The sequence below is a fragment of the Accipiter gentilis genome, chromosome 21 (genome assembly GCF_929443795.1).
Source record: "Accipiter gentilis chromosome 21, bAccGen1.1, whole genome shotgun sequence".
Lineage (NCBI taxonomy): Eukaryota > Metazoa > Chordata > Aves > Accipitriformes > Accipitridae > Astur > Astur gentilis.
The window spans coordinates 2,511,509-2,535,044 of NC_064900.1; the positions used below are offsets into that span (position 1 = coordinate 2,511,509).

General features: G+C 44.7%; 2 protein-coding genes across 4 annotated transcripts in view; one reads left to right on the top strand and one right to left on the bottom strand.

The window, feature by feature from the left end:
- The first annotated feature begins 711 nt into the window (after positions 1-711).
- Positions 712-5,350, top strand: DUSP12 (dual specificity phosphatase 12). Of its 2 annotated transcripts, XM_049824480.1 has the most exons (6): positions 1,109-1,461; positions 1,574-1,687; positions 1,787-1,905; positions 2,874-2,970; positions 3,715-3,901; positions 4,476-5,350. In XM_049824480.1, the coding sequence occupies exons 1-6, from the start codon at positions 1,172-1,174 to the stop codon at positions 4,635-4,637; spliced, it is 969 nt and encodes a 322-aa protein (XP_049680437.1). In that variant the 5' UTR covers positions 1,109-1,171; the 3' UTR covers positions 4,638-5,350. The 2 variants fall into 2 exon arrangements, with proteins under 2 accessions (XP_049680438.1, XP_049680437.1); XM_049824481.1 differs by lacking the exons at positions 1,574-1,687; positions 4,476-5,350 and having other exon boundaries at positions 712-1,532; positions 3,715-4,469.
- A 95-nt stretch (positions 5,351-5,445) lies between these two features.
- The window catches only part of ATP6V1A (ATPase H+ transporting V1 subunit A), a 33,579-nt gene continuing 15,488 nt past the window's right edge, over positions 5,446-23,536 (bottom strand). For both annotated transcript variants that reach the window (XM_049824478.1, XM_049824479.1), the window contains exons 4-15: positions 22,126-22,340; positions 21,259-21,396; positions 20,599-20,750; positions 19,576-19,738; positions 18,179-18,287; positions 17,254-17,376; positions 17,051-17,165; positions 15,882-15,945; positions 14,919-15,122; positions 11,089-11,183; positions 9,691-9,862; positions 5,446-7,732 (exon numbers count right to left, since the gene is read on the bottom strand). In XM_049824478.1, coding sequence (XP_049680435.1) covers positions 7,640-7,732; positions 9,691-9,862; positions 11,089-11,183; positions 14,919-15,122; positions 15,882-15,945; positions 17,051-17,165; positions 17,254-17,376; positions 18,179-18,287; positions 19,576-19,738; positions 20,599-20,750; positions 21,259-21,396; positions 22,126-22,340 — 1,643 coding nt within the window. In that variant the 3' untranslated portion in view covers positions 5,446-7,639. The remainder of the gene's footprint in view (positions 7,733-9,690; positions 9,863-11,088; positions 11,184-14,918; positions 15,123-15,881; positions 15,946-17,050; positions 17,166-17,253; positions 17,377-18,178; positions 18,288-19,575; positions 19,739-20,598; positions 20,751-21,258; positions 21,397-22,125; positions 22,341-23,536) is intronic.

Genomic DNA, 23,536 nt, shown 5'->3' on the forward strand with positions numbered 1-23,536 from the left:
TGAGAAGCCTCAGTCTAGAAAGAGTTAAGGCTAACTGCTGTCAGCTTTCTTCTGAGTGCTGACTGCGCTTCCACTTAGGTGGATGTGGCCACGTAACAGACCTTAGCAGCAAGCTGATGTGTTTCCCAGCAGACTTTCCATGTGCTTGATTTCCCGTAGGGAAACTCGGCTCGGATTGTTTCTCAAAATGAGCATTCAGTGATGGAGTTAAGTATTCTGCTCGCGGTGACCGTCCTACAAAGCAGCCAGGGATCGCTCAGTAAGGGAAGGCTCCTCACAGCCCCGGCGTTTGGTTTTAATCTCCAAGCTGGTGATTCACAACCTGGAATCTGGATCCCGGTGTGGCTTCCCAGGTAACCGCTCTTCTAGGCCTCCTTTCCGCACCACGCTTGCCATTGGCATCGCAGGACTACTCTGAGGAGTAAGGATAGGCAGAAATCGGATTCGGAAGCTGGGACGTTGGGGTTTCACTGTGCTCACCTCTGGTCTTTCTGTATCTGTTCTAACCCCGCCGGGAGGCTGCAGTGAAGCAAACTCCTGGCACCCATCTCAAAAGAGCAGCCCACTGACTCCATGCAGTTACTAGAAAACCACTCTGAGAGTGTCAGAGAGCCGTTTCTACCTCATCTCCAAAAAAAAAAAAAAAAAAAAAAAATTGTCAATGCAAACCACACAAACAGGAGCAAACGGGGGCCTCAAAACCACAAGATAAACTTAAAAAATAATGGGATTTTAATAACAACGTATTGGGAGATTCTTTAGTGGTATTTGTTTTCTGAGCACTTGTAAGGAGACAGGACAGGGAGCTGGGAGACCCCTCGACTTTAACAAGGACGAGGCGAGCCAGACGCTTGCGGATGGGGAGGGGAGAGCATTGCCCCGGTACTCACAGATGTGCGAGGATTTTTATGGAAAACATGACTTAAATAAGTAAGAGAAAAAGCAAGCGGTGCCCTGACATCCCTCCCCAGGTTTCTCCTGCCTGTCAAGGCCCCCGGCCTGCCCCGGTTCCCAACAGGAACTGCCACAGCCGCCACCGACAAGGCCGGCCCCGCCGTCGCCATGGCAACACCCGCCCCTCGGCGGCCGCCATCTTGGGAGCGGCGGCGGTGCTGCCGCCGCCATCTTGGGGGGGGGAGGCGCCCTGCTCAGTCGCGGCGCCTCCGCCGCCATGTCGGTGGTTCCCGGTTGCCGGGGCGGCGGCGGGATGGTGCCGGTCCTACCGGGGCTCTACGTGGGCGGCGCGGAATCGTGCTCGTCCCCGGAGTCGCTGGCGGCGGCGGGGGTGGTGGCTGTGCTAACGGTGGAGGCGGAGGAGGAACCGCCGCCTCCGCCGGGGGTGCGGGCCATGCACGTCCGGGCGCGGGACGAGCCCGGCGCCGACCTGCTGAGCCGCCTGGACGATTGCGCCGCCTTCATCGACGCGGCGAGGGCGGACGGCGGCGCCGTCCTCGTCCGCTGGTGAGGGCCGGGGCGGCGGCGGGCCGGCCGTCGTGTGTCCCGTCCCCCCGGGCGACGTTCCTGTACGGCCGGTCCGTCCTTTTCCTTTTCCTATCCTGTCCTTGCCTTGCAGCCAGGCCGGGGTGAGCCGCAGCGTGGCCGTGGTGACCGCCTACCTCATGAAGACGGAGGGACTCGGCTGGCAGGAGGCTTACGCCGTCGTCAGGACCGCCAAACCCGACGCCGAGTGGGTCCCCGGTCCCTGCCCGCCGTCTCACCCCCCCCCCCCCCCCGTTCCCGGCCCGGCGCCTCCTCACCCCCGCTCTCCTCTCGCCCTCCTCCGCAGGGTGAACCCGGGTTTCCAAGGGCAGCTGAAGCTCTACGAAGCCATGGGCTGCGCCGTAGACAGCAGCAGCGCCTTCTACAAGAGGTATCGGCTGCAGATGCTCACGGAGAAGTACCCCGGTGAGTTGGGGAGCGGCAGGGCCGAGCTGGGCACTGGGAGAACCGGCCTTGAGCTGGGGTGGGTGCTGGGAGCGAAGCTTGGGACAGTGGGACCCGTCTGTCCGAGAAATGAACGCAGAAGGCCGTGTCAGAGGTGGTTGGCTTTGAGTATCAGCCTGGGAGCAGCCGAGCCTTGAGTTGGCTAGCCAAATGTTCTTACTGGCCCTAGAGAATTGCTGCTCATCAGTGGGGAGAAAAAGTGTCTTTGAGAGATGCCTGAGAAATAAGATCCGTAAGGAACTGTTCTCTTTAGCAAAACGCAGAAATGGTAAAAGGTCAGTTTGAGAAGTTTCCTGATTTTTATGGACCTGGCTAAGCAAACTTAACATCCTCTAAAAAGAAGTCGACGAAAAATAGCAAGTGCAAAACTGAGATGAAGTTGAAATCAAGGCATGAAGTAAATTTTCATACTTTAATTTGCCAAAGAGTGACTGTAGTAGATATGTGTGCATATGCGTAATTTTATAATAAAATAATAACCCGTAGCTTTTTTGCAAGATCTGTGTTGCATATTCAGCGTGACAGCGCTCTCTCCCTTCATGTGTCGCTCTCCTTAGCAGTTCCCATTCGCAAGCTGACTTTCTGTATTGTGCGCACTAAAAGATTGGCAGAACAGTTCTAACTCCTCTGCCTTTACTTTCTCTTTAAGTAAGAACATAAAGCAAAAGGCAACTATTTTACCATTGCTGAGGCCAAAGTCTAGATCCCCGTTTCTTGCATTAAGCAAATCCCGATCTTAGGTGTGGTGGGATGAGGCTCCTTCATTTTTAGCTTATCTAATGGAATTGGTGAGTGGGAAAATGAATGCAAAGAATGTGGCTTCTGCATGCTGTGACTGGGGCAGAGGCCCAGTGCTGTCTTGTCCCGCGGACATGGCAGTGTGACTGCGTTGATCTGATTCACAACTTGGTACTGACCTCCCTCTGCAGAACTTCAAGACTTGCCCCGAGAAGTCTTTGCTGTTGATCCAACCAATATATGTCAAACTCCGAACACAGAGGTTCTCTACAGGTGCAGGAAATGCAGGTACTGAACCTTTTCTATTTTTCCATGAAATGTCATTTTGAAATTGACCCAAGAGAAAAATAGCCCATTTAAATCAATGGGCATGTCATTATTGTCAGGACAGGAATGAGCTCTTGCCAAAGTTAGCATACCATGTCTGCCACAAAAAATCAGACAAATAAAAGTATCTTACGAAATACAAACCTTTTTGTTCTTTGAAGGTGTGCAGCACTTGTGCAGCCTAACCTGCCGTGTTCTGTAGGCAGGCATAATTCCGCTTGGCTCTATGAAGTTGCTTGCTCTGAAACCGTAACTTCTAGTTTGTTTTTGACAATCGGTTTCTCCAGAAGCAGCTTCTGGTAGATTTGGGGGTTTAGTGCATTTTAACTACCTTTTATGGATTGCTTAAAGTGAAATTGAATAATCCTGCTATTTCCCAGCTGTAGGTTTCTTCAAGTATGTGAGTGTAGATTTAAACTTTCAGTAGGCAGGAATTGTTTGAAAATAGATCTATATAAAAGATGGCATACAGCTGTGGGGCAGAGCCCAAACCGACACAAATCACTAGATTTGTTAAGGAGCAACCCTGCATGGAGTCAGTGCCTGCTGACCTTTTAGACTAAATTAAAAAAATGTAGGATTTGTAATCCTGTTCACTCACTCACTGTCAAGAGGTCCATGTCCCTGTTTTCTATTGTCTGTAGGCTTTCCCAGTAAAACCCCAATTTTACTTCTTTTTTTTCCCCCCTTTGTCATGGAGGGCAGGCGCGCTCTGTTCCGTGGTTCCAGCATTTTGTCCCATACGGAAGGAAGCGGACCGACAGCCTTTGCCCACAAGAGGATAACAGACTCTGCTCGGCTCTGTGGCGATGGCCACGGAAAGTGTACCTCTTACTTCACCGAGCCTGTGCAGTGGATGGAGCCAGCGTTGCTTGGAGTAATGGAAGGACAGGTGAAGGGGAGCACGTGCTTTATTTTTTGGATGTTGTTTTTTTGCAAAGGCAGAACAATTGTTTTTGTTTCCTGATGTGAAAGCCCCCACGTGAAGACCAAGGCCTCCCAGCCTTTCTGGTGTGAATTTTGCTGCTTATGAACAGGTTCTTAAATGTTAAATAGCCTTTTATAAGGAAATGAGCTGGTGATCTCATTGAACTGAGAACAGGAGCCAGAGTGTTGGACAGGGTTTATCTGCTGTTTGTTTCTAGTATGAGAAGAGTTTGCAGGACTTAGAAAACCTGTTGTGGTCTCTGGCTGACTGTCCCAGAACCACAGCTGGTCTGAGCAACTGCATTTCCACATCCCTTCCCTTTTACCAGCACAGCCGGCCCAGCACAGCCCAGGGCTATGCAGCCATGCCAGTTCAGCTTTTTTGCCTGTTTTTCAGCCCGTTTACCTTCTGCAAAGTGTGACAAGGGAAGGAGCTGGCTCAGCGCAGGTTGCCACAACTGAATGTCCCACGGAAGTACCTTTTAAATAGCCCTGCATCTGCGTGCACCTTAGACTGGGTCATCTGGTTTTTCTTGCAGCTTCTGTGTCCGAAATGCACGTCGAAGCTGGGCTCCTTCAGCTGGCGGGGTGAGCAGTGTTCCTGTGGCCGCTGGGTGACGCCTGCCTTCCAGATCCACAAAAGCCGAGTGGACGAAGTGAGGACGCTGCCAGGTGGTAACTTCCAAACTGCCAAAACCTGAACTCGTCGCTTCTCTCGATGGGTTTCTTAAGGTCTGCAGAGAACTGCTGGCTAGTCCGTGGTTGCCAGGAGCGAGCTTGCGACTTCCACCTCTTTGTAATGCAGTGGGATTACTTGGAACATCTGCTCTATTCAAGCTTGCTGTAACTCTAATATATATAATATATAAAAGAGCAAAATAATTCCTTCAAAGAGGTGTTAAACAGTGGTCAAATATGTACAAAAATACCTGAATGTCATGTTTTTAGCATATTCTCACTTCATATGTTGCTATTTAGAGAAGGTCTCAACTCCTTATTAAAAGGAATGTCAACATGTTACTTTCAGCCTGTGGCCAGCAGTGCTGCTTGTCCTCCGATCCAAAGTTCCAAGCGGTTTGTCTGAAGCAGGCAGCTGAGATGGTGGGAGGTGCATTCCACATAATGAGGTACACGGCAAGAAAATATTTTAAGGCTTGGCCAAGTGCCATAAAAAGGTACAACTACAGTTGTTGTGTGAGCATGCATGACAGCTACTAGCAGTGAAAGGGAAGTTTACAGTTATACTTTCATTGTAATAAAAGTAGTCCTAAAAATATCTGCCCCAAGAATATTTACTACAGTGTAACTTTTATGTAATATCTGAGGAGATTATGCAAGCTGTACTGGAATGGGAGAACTGAAGTAACGTGGCCCTGCCAAGTTGCTGCTTACAGGTTCAAAGAAATCCCTAAAATGATGAAGTAAGATTTTAAGCAAGCTGTGAGCATGCTGTGTACACCACTATGGCAGAGGTTTGGTTTGACATAAGAAAATAGGACAGATAAGACCTACTTTAAATCAATTTTATTTTCATTGACTTCAACATTTTTTTTAAATTTCTTTTTTTACACAATTGCCAGCAACATACATTATGAAATATACAAGATAAAGTAGGTGGTGGGGTTCTGCCCATCTTTTAATTCCTCCCACAGCGGTAGGGGAAGAGTTGCAGGACAGTGAACATCTGAATCTCAACACTGAAAACAGACACAAAACAAAAAAGACAAAAATATATATGAAACTGTTTGAACTGGTCACACTTCAGGGCCAGGTACAGCACAATAAATATTAGAACTGCATTATCTTAGACATCTTCTGTAAAGTTTATAACATCCTCTATTTAAAGAGATAAGAACATCTGGTTTCTAGCATGAAATGCTACATAGTACAGTGGTGAAGGGTACGAACGATGAGGAATCAGCAAGGGCTTGGACAGTGACTACTCATTCACACATGCTCATTGGTAAAATAAGCAGCATACACCAAAAGTTTAGTGAGCTGTAAACTTAAACCATTCACTACCAGAGTATCAGCTGGAGGAGTAGTTTCTTTGGGGAGAACCAAAAATAGTTAATCCCTTTAAGTTTCAACTGGGCTCTCCCCTGACAAACAGCGAGTGGATACCATAATGGAAGTGGCAGCATTTGGTCCATAGCACGAGATCCCTTTGCATCACTACTGTTCAAAGCTGGCAGCCGGTGGAAATACTTCAGTGCAGAATTAACACTTACATAGCCACACCACTGCCACAGTGTCACCGACAACAGTTACTGTTTCATGACCGTAACAAAGCAGCAGAGGTCAGCTGCAACCCAGCTGGGCACAGAAAGCTGCACAACCGAGCAGCATGGATGCCACCTGACAAGTGAGAGGGAGAGACTGGAGAGGATGCCAGCATTTCTCTCTGTCACAGCAGCAATGGTATGGAGTGCTGGGCTCCTGGAGCTGGACAGAAATGCCGCTCTATGCTCATGCCTTATCTCGTACTAGTTTTGCCAATAAACAAGCCCAAGACGCAGCTGCTTGACAGAGTGCTTCCAGAGCACAAGACCAGTCACTGGTTTCTCTTGCATCATAATCAAGAAGGCAGGAGTAAATACATTTTGTACTTGTCAGCCTTCCCCCATTCATCCCCCGCCCCCAGTTTAGCATCATACATTCCTCCTACACGAGAACTGGGGACCTTCTGTGCCAAGGCCAAACAGGCCACGTGAGCACAGGTGGAGGAGGAAGGCTAAGTACACGCTTTCCTTTCCTTAGCATGTCCAGGGCATTGCACTGGGAGGCAACCACCAGCAGACAAGAGCACCGCCAAGGAAGGACTGTGTTTCTGGTCTGCACACGTGGCATCACCGTAACTTGCTATCTATGTCCTGCGGTACACAGCAGCGGTCAAACTTCACAAATTAAAGCAGCCGAGTGTCAGGAAATGTTACGGGGTGAGTGGAAGGCAAGAAGGTAAAATTCTGCTGGAAGCCGAGCACCTATGGCTTTGATTTTAGCTGATGCCAAGTCCAACAGTCCTATTTGTATTAAGTAGGAAAATAAAATTCTGTTTCTCCAGCGTACAGAAGTATACTGGTGGCTTATACGTGCTCATCTTCTAGCTAGTCCCTTCTTGGAGAGATCCAGAACTACCACATTTCAATACCAACAGGCTCAGCTGAGAGTTGCAGAAGGAACAGAGTAGTGAAGAATTTTTGGGTTTATCAACATATCATCAGAATGTGGTCAAAAATTCTGTTTGAGAATAGGGAGTTCTACGTCATGATAGTCACTTAGCAAAGTGCCAGATGTAAATGCCCTTACCACTGCCAGCTCAGAACGTACCGTGTGACTGCATTAAGATCTACACCTCCTCTGCCGGTACAGCTCAACTGGTCACAGCCCAAGGTGAAAGACCAGTTACCAGGAGAGCTGGGAGAGGCAAGGTGAAATTTTTCCCACCCCAGAAGTGTACAACAGCATTTCCTCACTCAGCCAGGCCCATTCACACATCACTCATCATTTCAGACACACAGAAAGCAATGCAAACACAAACTAAGAGGAATGTTTTGTAAGGACACTCTCTGAGTATGAACAGGGAAAACATAGGGGTATTTATCAACTCAAGTACTGTTGCATCATTCTTGTAAGGTAGGGAAGCAGAGGAGTTGAGATGAGGAATTGAGAGGACAAACTGGAGTGGTCACAGAGGTCGAGTCTAGTCTTCCAGACTGCGAAATGCATTCTGCATATCCTCAAACAGCTGAGCATAGTCCGCCTTGATTTTTGTTTCACCATCTTTGACAGGGTCCTGAAAGACAACACCACAAACAAACAGATCCGTCAGGAAAAGCCTCGGGTACTTAAGGCAGTCCTGCTTTGCCAGTGCTGTAATTTCTCAGCCTCAGGATTAACACTTGCTAACTGCAGCGCAGACGTTATAGCTCCATCTCCACCTCCTGTCTGTCTCCAACAGCCAGGAGATTTAAATCTCATCCTCTTTCCACATTCGGTGAGCAGGCAGAATGGATACTGGACAGAATTTTTTTTGTGAGCAGCAGTTACTTTATTAAAAAGCAACTGATTTGGAAAGGATTCAGTCGTACCGAGGGTCTCTGTTAATACTGTGTGATTCAAGAGCTGCTGTAATTAATACCAGCTCCTATCCCCAAACCCAACAGAGTAAAGATCTTTGTGACTCAGAAATGCTCTGCTCTACTTTTTGGGGTGCATCTCCTATAAGTGCAAGAGTTACTTTGCCATCACTCAGACTTCACTCAGTTTTAATTAAAATCTTACTGTGAAATCATAAAAAGCTCAAGAACAATTTTGTATAGCTTCATTTTCTCAGAATACTTTTCATGAAAGACAAGGGCAAAAAAAAAAGTAACTATCAGCTTTGCTCTGAGGCTGGGAGGCCTTCCCTGCAAGAAGCATTAACGGCCAAGCTATGCAATCTGTTCAATGTCTTCATCATTCCCCTCTCACCACTATGCTCCTTTGGGTCAGTGCATCTCTTGGGAAACACAGAGGACTTATACGTGTGGATGCACTGCTCCTTCATTGTCTCTCCAAAGTACACAGACCGCAGGATGCAGAACATCTAAATTCTCACACCTTTTAGACTGTTACCCAGGAAATAGAATTTTCCTACTGTAACTACTACTGTGTTAGAGGGCTGGCTCCAATTAACATGTATTCACCCTCTGGATTCCCTTTTTCAGCCATGCTGTCCACCACTCTCCTGTATGCCAGGTGTCTTCTGATGGCCAGGGTTTGTAAAAAGCGTATTACTTCCCCTACCTCTATACAACCAGCTCTCAAGGCAGCTCATGTCCCCAAGTGTATCTTATGTTCTTGATGCTTTGACAATATATACTAGGGATCTGCTTACTGCAGAAACGAGCCACTACCTTGCAGGAATAGAATACACTGGCACGCCAGAACACTTAGTTTTAAACATAATTTTATCTTATGGTACTTGTTCGTGAAAGATTTGCAGTATTGGCCTATAAGAGTTATAATGCAGTAAGCATTATACTTCATAGAGAATATTCCTTAGGTACTTTACCATCAGCCAGCATCACAGGTTACTGTCCTACCAGTAACTGCTACACCAGCATGCTCCGGAACAGTTTTAGGAGAGCTGTACCCTAAAAAGACAGCTACTGAAGTTACCCAGAGCAGATGCTCTGAGCCACTTCTTTTCTCTTTAGCCCACGGTGAAGTTACTCCTCCCTTCCTCTCTTCCTAGTCACCTGCCTCAGGTCCTGAAGTCAAACACAGGGCACATCACATATTACTGCACGAGACTAGCATTTCTTTCCTTAACTTCTACTTAAAATAGCTCGATCAACATTTCTATCATTCACTTTTTAGCACATTCCTGGATTTAAACTTTAGGCTGCTTTTATCTGCTAATAGTCTCCTTAGAGCACGTTACAATTTTTTACAGAATTTTATCACAAAAACCCCAAAACAGCCAGGAAAGGTGCTTGTTCTATTACCATGAATACATGTAACTTAAAAGAGGCTATTGAAGGTGGGGTTGCCAAGGCTCTGCAGCCAGCATCACCCAACTAGGCTTCTGTACTGACTGTTCCTGTGCTCAAACTAAAACCAGTTCTTTAAGTGGATTCAAAACAATTGCAAAAAGTCTCTGTTCACAGACCTTTACCTGAAGCAACCGATGACCACCTTTGAGTAACAGCCTTTCAGAGGCCCTGGAAGCTCACAAAAAGCAGTGCAACCTGGTTCCTTACAACATACCTTGAACTTCATGGAGGTAAGTCTGAAGAGGATTTCGCTCATGTTCTCTCGGATGATGGACCACGTGATCTTATTGTCACTCTGGGCTGTGGTTTCTACAGCACGTCGTGCCATGTCATAGAACGCAATCATATTGGAAAGCATTCCTACCGTTTTATAGAAGGGGCAGAACCTGATGGAACAGAAGAGGATCTGTCAGGCATCTTGGAACAGGGAACGGGACCAGCCTTTGCTCCTGCCTTCACAACAACTCTGAATTCTCACCTGACAGAGTGCTAGCCTGCTTTACTCCAGGTATTTTTAATTCATACCATCAAAGGAGAGAAACTGCTTCTGATAGGTCCCACATTTTTAAATGGGTGAATCATAGGCTAAGGCGATCGTCCTGAAGTGAGGTTTCTGAAGCAGCACCCAAACACTGGGCAAAACAGGAGAGAACAGGAACCACTGCTGCACAAGTCTCACATTTCAATCTGTGCCAACACTAACAAGAAAGGGAAAACACACCAGAGCAGCCAACGGAATTCCTCCTTCCTGTTTTGTCCATCATGGGAGGAGGCTTCCTCCAAGCAGCCTGGGATAACCTGACAGCTCTGCAAGTTTCTTTGCTCACAGGAAAGGGAGTGTTTCTATGACAAGAGCACTCCACACACAAAAAGCTCCATTTTTAATGGGTAGATGACTGCCACGGAAGGTACCTCATTATTATTATTTATACACTACATCGTGTTACTTCCTGTGCTTCTTCCCTATTGCGTACAAGCATACCTGCCCTAGTAACCTAATCAAAGGCACACACCGTTACAGAATGATGTACATCTAAATTTTTAGCGGTGAAGTATTCAAGACCTCCTGATCTATCTGGGCTGAGGAGTGAGATGAAGTACAAAAGGCCCCTTGTCAGGCTGTTAAAACACAAGGATAGCATGGAAAGAAGCAAAGCAGACAGGGATAATAAGCACTGCACTAGGGAAAAGATCCAGTAAGTTTTTTTGATGGATCAAACTTAAGAATCATGCAACAGTAACTGAAAGCAGATTCTTGCAGTCGTCCATTCATTGCTACAATAAACGAGAAGACTTTGGATGTTGACTGTGAAAATAAAGTGGTCCTCATCTCCTCCTCCTAAGGAGGACAGGCTATTGCAGAAATATTGGCTAACTGAAAAATAGATGGGGGCCTGAGAAATTCAAAGGGTGTGACTGCATTTGGAAAAGGTCTGCATGCCTTTGGTAAGACAATGTGAATACACTGTTTGATGTCCTACCTAAGCACAGTTCTTCCATTTGTTTATGGTGAGTAAAATTAATTTCTGCACTGATTCGTTTCCAAATAAAATAGCTGTCTAAATCCAGACTACGTAGGACCAAGAGGGTAGAGTAGCCTGTCAGACCTCACCTGTCATAAGGCGTATAACCATTCTGTTGCAAGAAGTCGTCTTTTATCAGCTTGGCAACTTCTAAGGTAATTTTATCTGTTTCTGCCAAGGAAGCCTAGAAAAGTAAGGTACATTGTTAGTTTAGTACTCAAGTCCATGAGGACATTGTATGCCCTGGCCAAGAACTGTTATCTTTCAGTACCCATTTTCTTCCCACACTCTTATGATAGCTTCCAGCAGAATTCTGTCTTTTGGGTATTTATCACTCCCTGTTGTAGAACAGCTGATTTAACTGATTGCCAAATTAAGATGGGCCAAACAGACAATAAGTCTACTTCAAGTCTATCTGATCATTGAATCATTTGGGTTGGAAGAGACCTTAAAGATCATCTAGTTCCAACTCCCCGCCACAGGCAGGGACACCTTCCACTAGACCAGGCTGCTCAAAGCCCCATCCAACCTGGCCTTGAACACTTCCAGATTTTCAGGGCTGTGAGCGCACATTGCTGGGTCATGTTGAGCTTCTTGTCAACCAACACCCCCCAAGTCCTTCTCTGCAGGACTGCTCTCAATCCACTCATCGCCCAGCCTGTATCTGTGCTTGGGATTGCCCTGACCCACGTGCAGGACCTCCTACTTGGCCTTGTTGAACTTCATGAGGTTTGCAGAGGCCCACCTCTCAAGCCTGTCAAGGTCCCTCTGGATGGCATCCCTTCTCTCCAGCATGTCGACCGCACCACACAGCTTGGTGTTGCCAGCAAACTTTGAGGGTGCGCTCGATCCCACTGTCCATGTTGCCAACAAAGATGTTAAACAGCGTCGGTCCCAATACCGACCCCCGAGGAACACCACTTGTCACTGCTCTCCACTTGGACATAGAGCCATGGACCACAACTCTGAGTGCGGCCAATTCCTTATCCACTGAGTGGTCCATCCATCAAATCTATGTCTCTCCAATTTAGAGACAAGGATGCGTGCAGGACAGTGTCAAACGCTTTGCACAAGTTGAGGTAGATGACATCAGTTGCTCTTCCCTTATCCACCAAAACTGTAACCCCATTGTAGAAGGCCACCAAATACGTCAGGCATGATTTGCCCTTAGTGGCTGTCCCCAGTCACCTCCTTATTTTCCATGTGCCCTAGCATAGCTTCCAGGAGGATCTGCTCCATGATCTTGCCAGGCACAGAGGTGAGACTGACTGGCCTGTAGTTCCCTGCGTGTTCCTTTTTTTCCTTTTTAAAAATGGGGGTTATGTTTCCCCTTTTACAGTCACTGGGAACTTCCCCAGACTGCCATGACTTCTCAAATACGATGGTTAGTGGTTTAGCCACTTCCTCCACTAGTTCCCTCAGGACCCGAGGAAGCACCTCCTCAGGTCCCATGGACTTGTGCAGCTTCAGGTTCCTTAGATGGTCTCAAACCTGATCTTCTCCTATGGTGGGCAGTTCCTCATTCTCCCAGTCCCTGCCTTTGCCTTCTGTGACTTCGGCAGTGCGGCTGGAGCACTTGCCGGTGAAGACTGAGGCAAAAAAGCCATTAAGTACCTCAGCCTTCTCCATGTCCCAGGTAACCAGGCCTCCCCTTTCCTTCCAGAGAGGGCCCAAATTTTCCCTAGTCTTCTTTTTATTACCAACATACCTATAGAAGCTTGTCTCGTTGCCCTTGACCTCCCTGGCCAGATTTAATTCTGTCAGGGCTTTGGCTTTCCTAACCTTACCCCTGGCTGCTCAGACAATTTCTCAGTATTCCTCCCATGCTACCTGTCCTTGCTTCCACCCTCTGCAGGCTTCCTTTTTGTGTTTGAGTTTGTCCAGGAGCTCCTTCTTCATCCACACAGGCCTCCTTGCATTTTTGCCTGACTTCCTCTTTGTTGGGATGCATCATTTCTGAGCTTGGAGGAGGTGATCCTTGAATATTAACCAGCTTTCTTGGGGCCCTCTTCCCTCCAGGGCTGTATCCCCTGGTACTCCACCAAGCAGATCCCTGAAGAGGCCAAAGTCTGCTCTCCTGAAGTCCAGGGTAGCAAGCTTGCTGTGCGCCCTCCTCGCTGCTCTAAGGATTTTGAACTCCACCATTTCATGGTCACTGCAGCCAAGGCCACCCTTGAGCTTCACATTCCCCACCAGCCCCTGCTCATTGGTTGATGATAAACCAAGATAAGGAAGTTTCCTTTAAGGTAATAGAAAAGCCACCAGGCACAGAAAACACACACAGCTCTGCTATGAGGTATGTTGAAACATCACCTTCCTACATAAAAGGGGTAAAGTCGTTTTTACCTTCCTCAATCCTTATGTCCATGGATGAAAAACTAGATCAGTAAGTAATCTTAAGGATTTGATACTAGCCTCCACAGTTACCAATGGGCTTTCCCTGTCTGACATTCAAGAAAAGCAAAGGAGTTGATGACAATGCCTGTCATACTCTGCAGGACAGGCACAACCCTGCTGCACACTGCTGCTGTTGGCACCACAGGTCACTTCTCCACCTTCACTGTCCTTTTGCTAAAGGGGGCAGATGGAGTTTTAAGTACCCCAGCTTGCTTTTCAGACAGGAAGTTTGGACCTTTCATGAGGAGACTAACAGAATTCAGAGCTAAAAAGGAAAAAAAATATCTGATTGTTTCTCCACAATTCCGCCTTTCTAAAGGTTTATTGCAGTTGTTGGCCAAGCCCAGACTGAAAGAAACTGTTAAAGATAACATCTTTGAGAATAAGATCACCAGTTCCAGTACTTCTATCATGGGAATAATGCCTAGTTACAAGCACTGGCTTATCAATATCCCTTCCACAACAAGGAAATAATTCTACCCTGCTCTGTAGACTAGTCTTTTAGAACATGATTTTGTGAATAGAAAACTGCAGAAGGCCCTAATATCACATCTCCTTTTCTTCAAAGACACATCTAGAGAACAGAGCTCTGCTAGGCAAGATCTGGTGGTGAAAGGCCTCATCTTGGCTGGACTAGAACATCAGTGAATAGGGACAGCACCAGAAGCAAACTTCCTCCAAATAACTGTAGTTAATATATGTTACCACATGCTACTACCACCTTGTAAATCAGCATAGCTCATCCAAACATCATGAAATGAAATTACTGTCAAGTATGTACTAAGCAGCTGTCAGTTATCATATTTACAGGGCTAAGCTGAAACACAGAGTTTTCACTGGGTCCCTTTTGAGAGGTCTCAAGGGAAATTTTCCTGTTTAAGTTCAGCTTTCTCTCCAAAGCAGTGAGGTAAATGAAGGAAATTAAGGAATGCCTGTAAAATGCAGCCATATGTCATGTCACAGGTTTCCACAAAGAAATCAGGTAATCTCCAGTGTTTTGAAAAAGCAGACATCACTTCTGTTTCTACAGGCCAGCTTGTAAATGCCAACACCTCTGTTCCGTGGCTGGCAACATGGTTTCTAATAACCTGTAACCCTTCAGAGGGCTTCAACAGTAAAGATCAGTTTGCATCGTTTCTCTTACAAAGATTACTTCCAGTGGAGTACTATTGTAAGTGGCAGCAAAGGGCATTTCAGCAGGACTAGAACACTGAAGCAAATGAAGTTTTTTAACTCCAGCATTAGATGCCCTGCAATCTAATTTACATGCGAAAAGTAGCATCAAGCCAAGGTTTATCAAATCTAGAAAAGTATTTGTCATTAGAAGTCCAACAACACGTAAGAAAGTTGGAATAAAGCATAGAGGCAGGAGAGTCTGACACCTCCCAGTAACCATTTGCCTTTTTTGCACGATGCAGTATCCATCAAGTCTAGCCAAAAACACGGTCAAAAGCCTGCACGAGCAGTAAGAAAATGGAGGATGGTTCATTGACACCACATTTCCTCACAGCTGGTTACTCACCTTCCCCACAAGCTGCACAATCTCTGCAAGGTCCTCTTCCTCCTGTAGGATCTCTTTAGCCTTTGTCCTGAGAGGGACAAACTCTGTAAAATGCTTGTCGTAGTACTCGTCCAGGGCATGCGTGTATTTGCTGTAACTGATTAGCCAGTTGACAGAGGGAAAGTGCTTGCGTTGCGCCAGCTTCTTATCCAGGCCCCAGAAAACCTGTCAGAAGGCAGAAAGATCAACCAGTGTTCCAAATCAAAAACAAACCAAAATAATTGAAGGCAATTAAAAAAAAAAAAAAAATACAGAAAGCAAGTTTGAGCAAATGCAACATGGCAAAGGGTATCACAAATGAGAGAAAAAAAGAAAGCCTTCCTTATGTTAATTTAACTACAGCAGTGACTTTCAAATACACTTCTCAAAAAATTATTCATCTTTTAAGATGAGTTCAGACTTATTCAGCTTGAGACTCCTCATGGGGGAGAAGTCAGCCATAACAAAGACAATGTCAACACTGGACTCTGAGTTACATCTAATAAGTCTCCACTTTTCCCAAAACAGGACTGTAATCAGTTGCAAGACATTCTTCTCACAGTCAGCTGCTCTAAGGATTTTTTTTTTGTGGTTTCAACGGACCTATTAAGATTGGTTCACTTTCCATCTCAGCTGAGAGCAGCCACAGTTGAGTGCAGCTCAATGGGCAGCAATCAGGAAGCACACAGATATTACTGAGCAGACAGTATTGTAAGGAATTGCTACCTTCACTCCCTTTTCCAAAGGGATCTCAAACACATCAGTTCAGAGACCATCTCATAAGGTCACCTTTTACACTGTTAGAACATTTTCCAAAGCACCCTACAAACCTGTCTGTGTCAAATCAAAGCTCTCAGACCCCAGCCACTGGCACAAATGCACTGAGGCACAATCATTTTGAGTCTAACGAAGTGGACAGAAGAGCTACAATATCGTAGGACGTACCTGAACAATGCCCAGTGTAGCAGATGTGACAGGATCAGAGAAATCACCACCTGGGGGAGAGACACTGAGCAGGAAGCAATAAGGAGAAGTTATCAGAATTGCTTTCATGGTTTAAACTGAAGTACTGAATGTAAGACTGCACAGCTCAGTGATCACAGAAACCAGAAAAGGCAACACGATTTCAAGTAACAGATTGCAAGCTTCCACTGCAGAAAGTGTCTGATGCATACCCACACAAGTGTAACATCAAGCATACCATGAAATATAGTTATATCAGTAATTGATTGACAGTATGAGGGTATGATTTCAGTCACTTTAGTTCCAGGTGGTAACTCCAGCTTGGATTATCAAACCTATTTCAACTGGAACACATTCAGCAAGCGTGCTGATAGGACACCATGAAACACAGTGCAATGGTTACTTTACAGAAAACAATATCCCAATTTGAAATTATTTCAGATATCCACCTATACAATAACCACTTCATTTGGTCTTGACACCTTAATATGTGCCTTCCCAGAGATTTAAAAAAAAAAATCTTCCAACCTCAAAAGCACAATGCATTTGTGTACGTATGTTGTGGACAGCAGAACTAAGCAAAGCAAACAATGGACTCCATGTGTTCCTGCAGATGCTAGAGGCTCGCCTGAAAATGTGTCGGAAGGAAATTCACTTTGCCCACAGTATGATACACAAGTCATAGCCTAGAAGAATGTCTGTGGACAACATGCTTTTCACAGCCCATCACAGCTTGAGATGTAATTCTACTCTATTTAAGCAAGAGAACCACAATTCGTTATGCCCCCAAGTGCACACACTGCCGCTCTAACTGCCCCTTCTTTCCTGCTCTGAGCATGGTTTGACATACTTTTCAGTGACAGCTCTAACGACATTCCTCCCTGAGCCATTTGCTCCAATTGCTGCAAGTGACTGTGATTCCATACCTCACAGAACTACCTGTCCACATTCATTCTTTCTGCCCCCACGCACAATTTAGCAGCGGTTCTGGATGAACAGAGACTAAATATCTACCTACTCATTCACATATTTTTAGTTCTGCAGCTGCACAGAGCAAGAAGACCGTTTTGTCTGAAAAACAGGTACTTTGACATACAAAAACACAGAGGAAAAACTGCAGCCAATGCAAAGCAAAGAAATGCAACACTCACGCTCCAACAATGCTGACACTGCCTTCCCTTTCAGGATTTCCCAGACACTTGACTCTGCCAGCTCGCTCATAGAAAGAGGCTAGACGGGCACCAAGGTAGGCTGGATAACCACTGTCTGCAAACACCAACACACAGAAATTGAGTCAAAGGCTCAGAGTTTAAAGGATGCATTTACAAGACTAGACTGAGAAAAGACTACTCACCAGCTGGCATTTCAGCCAGTCGCCCTGAAATTTCTCTGAGGGCCTCGGCCCATCGGGAAGTAGAGTCTGCCATCATACTGACATGGTAGCCCATGTCCCGGAAATACTCAGACAGGGTGATTCCTAGAACAAAGACAACAGTGCGTTGCAGGATACAGTTCAGAAAGAAATTCTATGCTTGTATGTTGCCACTAAGATGCAAATAAGCCAAATTAAAGTTTACATTTTGATGGAAATAGACACTGAAAGTTATTCTTTCTTCCCACTAGATCATGTCCTTGCTGTCTTTTTTTGTTGTTTATTTCTTCTCGCCCTCCCCATTTCTGCTTATGAACCACTCTGGCTCATCTTACATTCTCATGTATTTCTTTGAAGAGACATGGCAATGTCACTGATGCTACTCTTTGGCTCACTGAAGCCATGAACAAAGCCTCTTCTTACTGTAAAACGCCTCCTTCCCTTTCAAACTACCAGAATACAACAGTGAGAAAAGGTCATGTTTTATCTTAATTATCTGACAACTTTTCCTAAAAAAGAATTTTAAAAACCCTCTAGGAGGCTGCAAAAGAAAGACTAGCCTGCCAACTCCGAGAGTATTTTTCCTGCCCATCAGGTGGCTGTACTTGTCAGCAAAAAGCTATTTGCAAACAAAAGCTGACATAATTAGCACATGGAGAAAAACTACACGAGAGCTGGTGCAGTAAGTTCACCTTATAAGCAAAATTTACTCAATATTCGGAAATTGTAATTATATACAAGCAAGCCAAATTCAATTAAGATACTAGGACTTCATGCAGGCAAGGCCTGAAAGGGTTGACTTCTCAAACTAAGCAGGTTTTTCAGTACTGACCACCTCAGGAACTGAAAATACTAGAGCATGATGGCTTGCTCTACACAGCCTCTTCCAGCCTCCTGTAAATCTTACCAGTATAGATAGAGGCTTCTCTGGCAGCCACAGGCATGTTGGAGGTATTTGCTACCAGAGCTGTTCTCTTCATGATGCTTTCTACCTTGCCATCAACTTCCATTGTTAACTAAAATGCAAGAAAAGAAAAGAAAAAAGGTAACAGTAGCAAGGTTTTTCAATTTATTTTTTGTTGTTTGGATTTTTTTACTGTATTACTCGCCTTGTATCAGGATACTCTCCTCACAGCTACTCTACCAAGAACAGAGACTAGATTCAAGATTTCAGGATACTATGCTGGTTTGCCTTCCAGCTTGCACACAGCTTAACTCTTTAACATACATGCCTTAGCCTCATCTCATCTTCTGCAACTGGCAAATCCCTATTGATCCCATTCAAACAAGTAATGAGAAATCCACCACATCAAGAAGTACTTTATCCTCTCTCAGCTTACTAGGCTGGAAGAGCCAAAAAATTGTAGCCTCCTGTTGTAAGTCCATTAGGAATCAGAGAGGTTTTTTTCCCCATTTACACCGGTCCAAGTTCATCTTTGACAACTGGACATAAAACCACACACATAACCCCGGTGAAGCCTCATAAGCACCCGAACAACAGAATGCATATCCTGACATTTGTGCAGAAGTCCACTTATGAATACCCTGGGATTTACCTTTTGCATGGCCACCTCAGCTTGACTTTGTCATCTTGTAATCAATCAACACATCCAAGCCCTTCACTCCGTATTTCTGACTGTGGAGTTCCAACCTAACAGTTCAGATGATCTGGCTTCTTTCCCATATTTTACAGAAGACTATGCCACAACTAATTCACTAACATATAACAACAGGTAGAAGGATTAGTAAACCTGTTGTTTTGGTTTTTTGGGGGTTGTTTTTGGTTTTGTTTTGTTGTGGAGGGGTTTTTTTTGTTTGTTGTTTGGTTGTTTGTTTTTTTTTTTTTTTTAAAACAGGCATTTTCTACTTCCTTCAGAAGGTATTCCAAAGCCTAATGTGTCAAACTAATATCTGGTAACCGTTGTGTCACCACCCTGCACCCTGTAAATACAGATGCTACATTTGCTATGCATGGTTAAGTTCGAAAAGTTGAGAGGCATTACCAGTGAAAGGTAAGCGGCTTATAACTGTGCTAAATTACACCCTGCCATTAATTTTGGCTTTATTTTAAACAAGTTAGAAGGTACACCCAAAAACTAGTACAGATGTTTATTGAGGGGCCACTGAAATCATTCCTGAACAAGCCAGAAGAGATTTCTGCTACTACAGCCAGAACTTACAGCAGGGAGGCAAGAAGATAATTTCAAGTCACTCTACCAATATGATATTTTATTCAGTTATAATACCGGCACAATAGCAAGTCTTCCCAAGAAGGTTTAGTCTCCATGAATTCTCCATACTAACCTCAGGGAAATCTCTCAGTACTTCAGACATTTCATTTCCTCGTTCTCCACAGCCTACATAAATGATGACATCACTGTTGGAGTATTTTGAGAGAGACTGTGAGATCACAGTCTTCCCACAACCAAATGCCCCGGGAATCGCTGTTGTACCCCCTTGCACACACCTGAGTAAAGAAAAAGGACTCTGATTTACAAGGATCTCAAAACCAGCTCTCTCCCATCTCAGAATATGTTTTCCAATAAAACACCCTAATTAAAATCAGAGCAACAGGAGTCATATTCAGTGTTCTGGGTGAGAAACACAGAGGTATTTCACTAAACCAAAAGAGTGAGGGAATAAACTATCCTTTTCTTCTACTGCCCTTGAAATACATGAGTTATGCTGGTACAACAGCTAGACTTCCAGGCTCGAAACATAGCAGTTTTCACAGCTGGAAGTACCAATGGAATGCAAATGCTAAGAAAAGAACAACTGTACTTAGCTGTGCATTATAAGAATAAGCAGCATGATATTTTAGGACCAAAATTACTGAATTTAGTGTCTTGGAAGTTAGCTGCTTAAATAAGCGTTTGGTGTTACAGTTAAGTGCAACAGTTTTCATAAGTGGTGACCCCAAAATCATTGGAAACTATACATCTTCAAGACCATGGAAAGAGATCCTACTTATGTGTTCAAATAGAGATATCAAGCTTGAAAGTTCTAGCCTTTCTGTAGATATGCATGATTATGTTCAGTTTATGTTTGCCCATTCTCTTCAAGATTAATGCACTAGAACTATCTTGTTAAACTTCTCTTCCTTTTTCCACTAGTAGGTTCTCCTGCCAAATACAGAAATATGAGGAATTCAGCTAAGTATTTTTTGAGAATATGCTGTGATACATAGTGAAAGCTAGGGGTCTGTTTGCCCTTAAAAAAAAAAAATAAAATTTAAGGCCTCCTCCCTCTGCTCCCCGCACCCGCCCCCTCCCCCTCCCCCCCCAAGAGAGATTTCTTACATACTAGAAAATAAAAGGTAGTACTTACGGGAAGAGGGCATCCAGGACCCGTTGGCCAGTTAATAGAGGATGATTGGCTGGTAACTTCTCAGTAACAGGACGGACTTGACGTACAGGCCAGACCTGGACCATAGTGAACTTCTCCTTCACACCTTCAAACTCCAGCTCTAAGACAACATCCTAACAGACAGCATCAGACATCTGAAGTAAGCAAATAGCTGCGCGCTGGACCAGCACGCAAATTCTCATCTCAACTACGCTGCACAGCTAGGTCTTTGATACCACCACAGACTTCTTAGAATCTCAACACACTATCATCCCCTCCTGAGGGATGGCTCTTTCCCTTATTTACAATGCTACTGGGGAAAAGAAGTGCAAGATGAAGCTTCAACTAAAAGCTTTTGAAGAGCAACTGAATTTTACATATTCGTAAGATATTGTAGATCCCCACAGAGGTCAGCAAATATGGCATACTGAAGTGTCATTGGGAAGCCATATACATATAAAGTAACTGCACAAGATAATCATATAACCCCTGCAAGCAGGGTAGCAGAAGTGATCGTTAACTCAGACATCTTGTCGCATGAAACACTTTCTAGCTGGCATCATGTAGAATAGAAAGAGTACATCAACCTTATGAAAGAGACATAGAATGAGTACACCAGCAACTGCTGTTTGGGAGACTTACTGAAGTGTCATAGTTTCCTGGTGGAGCAATGTATGTAACTGTACCCCTGTTCCGTGGGGGCAGCATGATTTTGTGTTTGATAAGGGAGTTTTCATTCACCACACCATAAATATCTCCACCAGTGATGTGGCTGCCAACCTAAAATCAGAACAGGTCTATTAGTCATAAGTGAGAACTCCAGTTTTAAAAAAGAACCTTGAAAACTGCATAAAATAACTATAGCTATTAAGTCTAGCACTGTGATTACCCCCTTTATAAATGCATTGTTACAGCACAGTACCCCATTTACATAACTCATTATACTAACAGCACATTGCTAGCAACACTATCTGGGTTCAGGCGCCTTTCAAGGCTCAGACAGTAGCAATTACTGACTGATGCAAGGAACTTTCCTTGTTTCTTTTATACCTGTCAGCTTAATGTGTTAAGCAGAAAAAGGATAGCATATGCTAACCTGCAGGGTTGGAAAAAAGATGCCGCCAAGGGCTAAAGCTGTGACATTTTCCAGCTCTAAGGCTATCTTCACCATTCACGAAATGCATGCTGCAGTCATTCTTTTTGCTCAGGTGACACCTGCTCCTGCTAATGCTTACTGCAATTCCACCAGCTTCTTTACAGTTTTGCAAACACATTAAAACTTTGCAAGTTTCTCATATGCAGCAGCAACACACCGTAAGTCACAGAGAGTAAGTTTTGGTGATCCCCATCCAGTCTCATACATCGCTACCGCCTCCTAGCACCCCTGTTAGCAAACTTAAATACTGCATTAACCATAGCTCCCAGCAGTCACAGCCTCGGCATTCTGCTCCAGCCCTAATCTCTGGGGGTAGAGGAGCAAGAAGGGAAAACAGGCTTTTCGGGACCTACCCGCAGATTTTTGGAAGGTGTGAAGTCCCACTTGACATCTCGGCTCAAAGCTGACACATTGACACCTCTAGGGATGTAGATACTTTTGGTCAGAGCGCTGATGTCCGAGAGAGGCCTCTGGATACCATCAAAAATAGATCCCATAATGCCAGGCCCTAGTTCCACTGACAGGGGTTTGCCAGTACGGAGTACAGGATCTCCTACAGAGACACCCGCTAAAGATTTGCTAAGGAAAAGTTCATCCAGAGAAAGGGAAAGAGACAGGGCAGAAGGCGTCACATTCACAACATCATACTCTTAAACCACCTTTCTGACTTTAAGGTATTATTTTTATTACTATATTACACATCATCACTTGAGAAGCATGTAGGCTTTATACTAAACTCCAGCTGAAATTACTACAGCCACAAAGTTGCTCATCCTCCAGAGAGGCGAAGTAGGGGTAAATATTCTGCTTTATGATCGTTAATTTGAGTCAACTATATGGATGAGTTTACTGGAGTGCCAGGCAGCAGGATGACAAAATGTCAGGCATTTCTTAAATCTTCAAACCTGGAAAACAGGTTATGACAATGTTATGAAACATATAATTTTTCACTTCAGAATTTGTTAGAGAGCACAACTGTTTTGACCTTGAGCCTTGCACAGCCTTTTTGACAGAAGCCTAATTTTAAAGGGAGTTTGTCCAAGACTAGCATTATTTCCCTCCTCTCTGGTATCAGGTTGCCCAATCTTTGCACGATCTAAGCTCCAAAGATATACAGTGCACTTCTCAGCAAAGAGCTAGCAGTTTGGCAAAAGAATACTACAATACTGCTAGAATACAAAAGAAACCTCCAAAACCCTATGCGTGACTCAAGAGAGTAAATAAAAGTTGACTTCAGAGAGCCCTATGACAGAGCCCTCTCATCAGCAACCGAAGAGTAAACTACACTCAAACTTGTTCCACTTACTGATGGAAGGCCACTAGATATCACAAGGACAATGCCACCTGAAATCATAAATTATTAGGTACAGACAGGAGCTAGTCACCAGTTTACCATCTAGCTCCTCAGGACAAAGCTTTGGGAGCCAGCACAGGCTTCTTCCTAGCCTCTACAGATATGGAGAGCCAACTCTCAAGTTTAAAAGAATATGAGAAAAAAAAGAAGGTCTGGCTTCAAGTTTTATAACTTCTTTTCTGACATTCTCTCATATATGTGTAATAGAAAATACATTTTATGTTAACTAGATTTTAGAATACATGGTGCATCCTAGCTGGACCAAGATTCTGTAAGCACACTGCAGAAGTAAAAACACTCTGCCCAGAAGGCAGCATGCTGCCCACTTTACATTTCCTATTTAAGTGTTATACAAGCATAATTTTCAAAAGCAAAGAAAAAAAAGCAACAAATACTGCTTGGTAGTTTTG

Excerpts from the sequence above, each read along its gene's own strand:
- DUSP12 (XM_049824480.1), top strand. The coding sequence starts at position 1,172 with ATGTCGGTGGTTCCCGGTTGCCGGGGCGGCGGCGGGATGGTGCCGGTC. Across the intron at positions 1,906-2,873 it reads GCTCACGGAGAAGTACCCCG|AACTTCAAGACTTGCCCCGA; the intron begins GTGAGTTGGGGA and ends CTCCCTCTGCAG. Across the intron at positions 2,971-3,714 it reads TACAGGTGCAGGAAATGCAG|GCGCGCTCTGTTCCGTGGTT; the intron begins GTACTGAACCTT and ends CATGGAGGGCAG.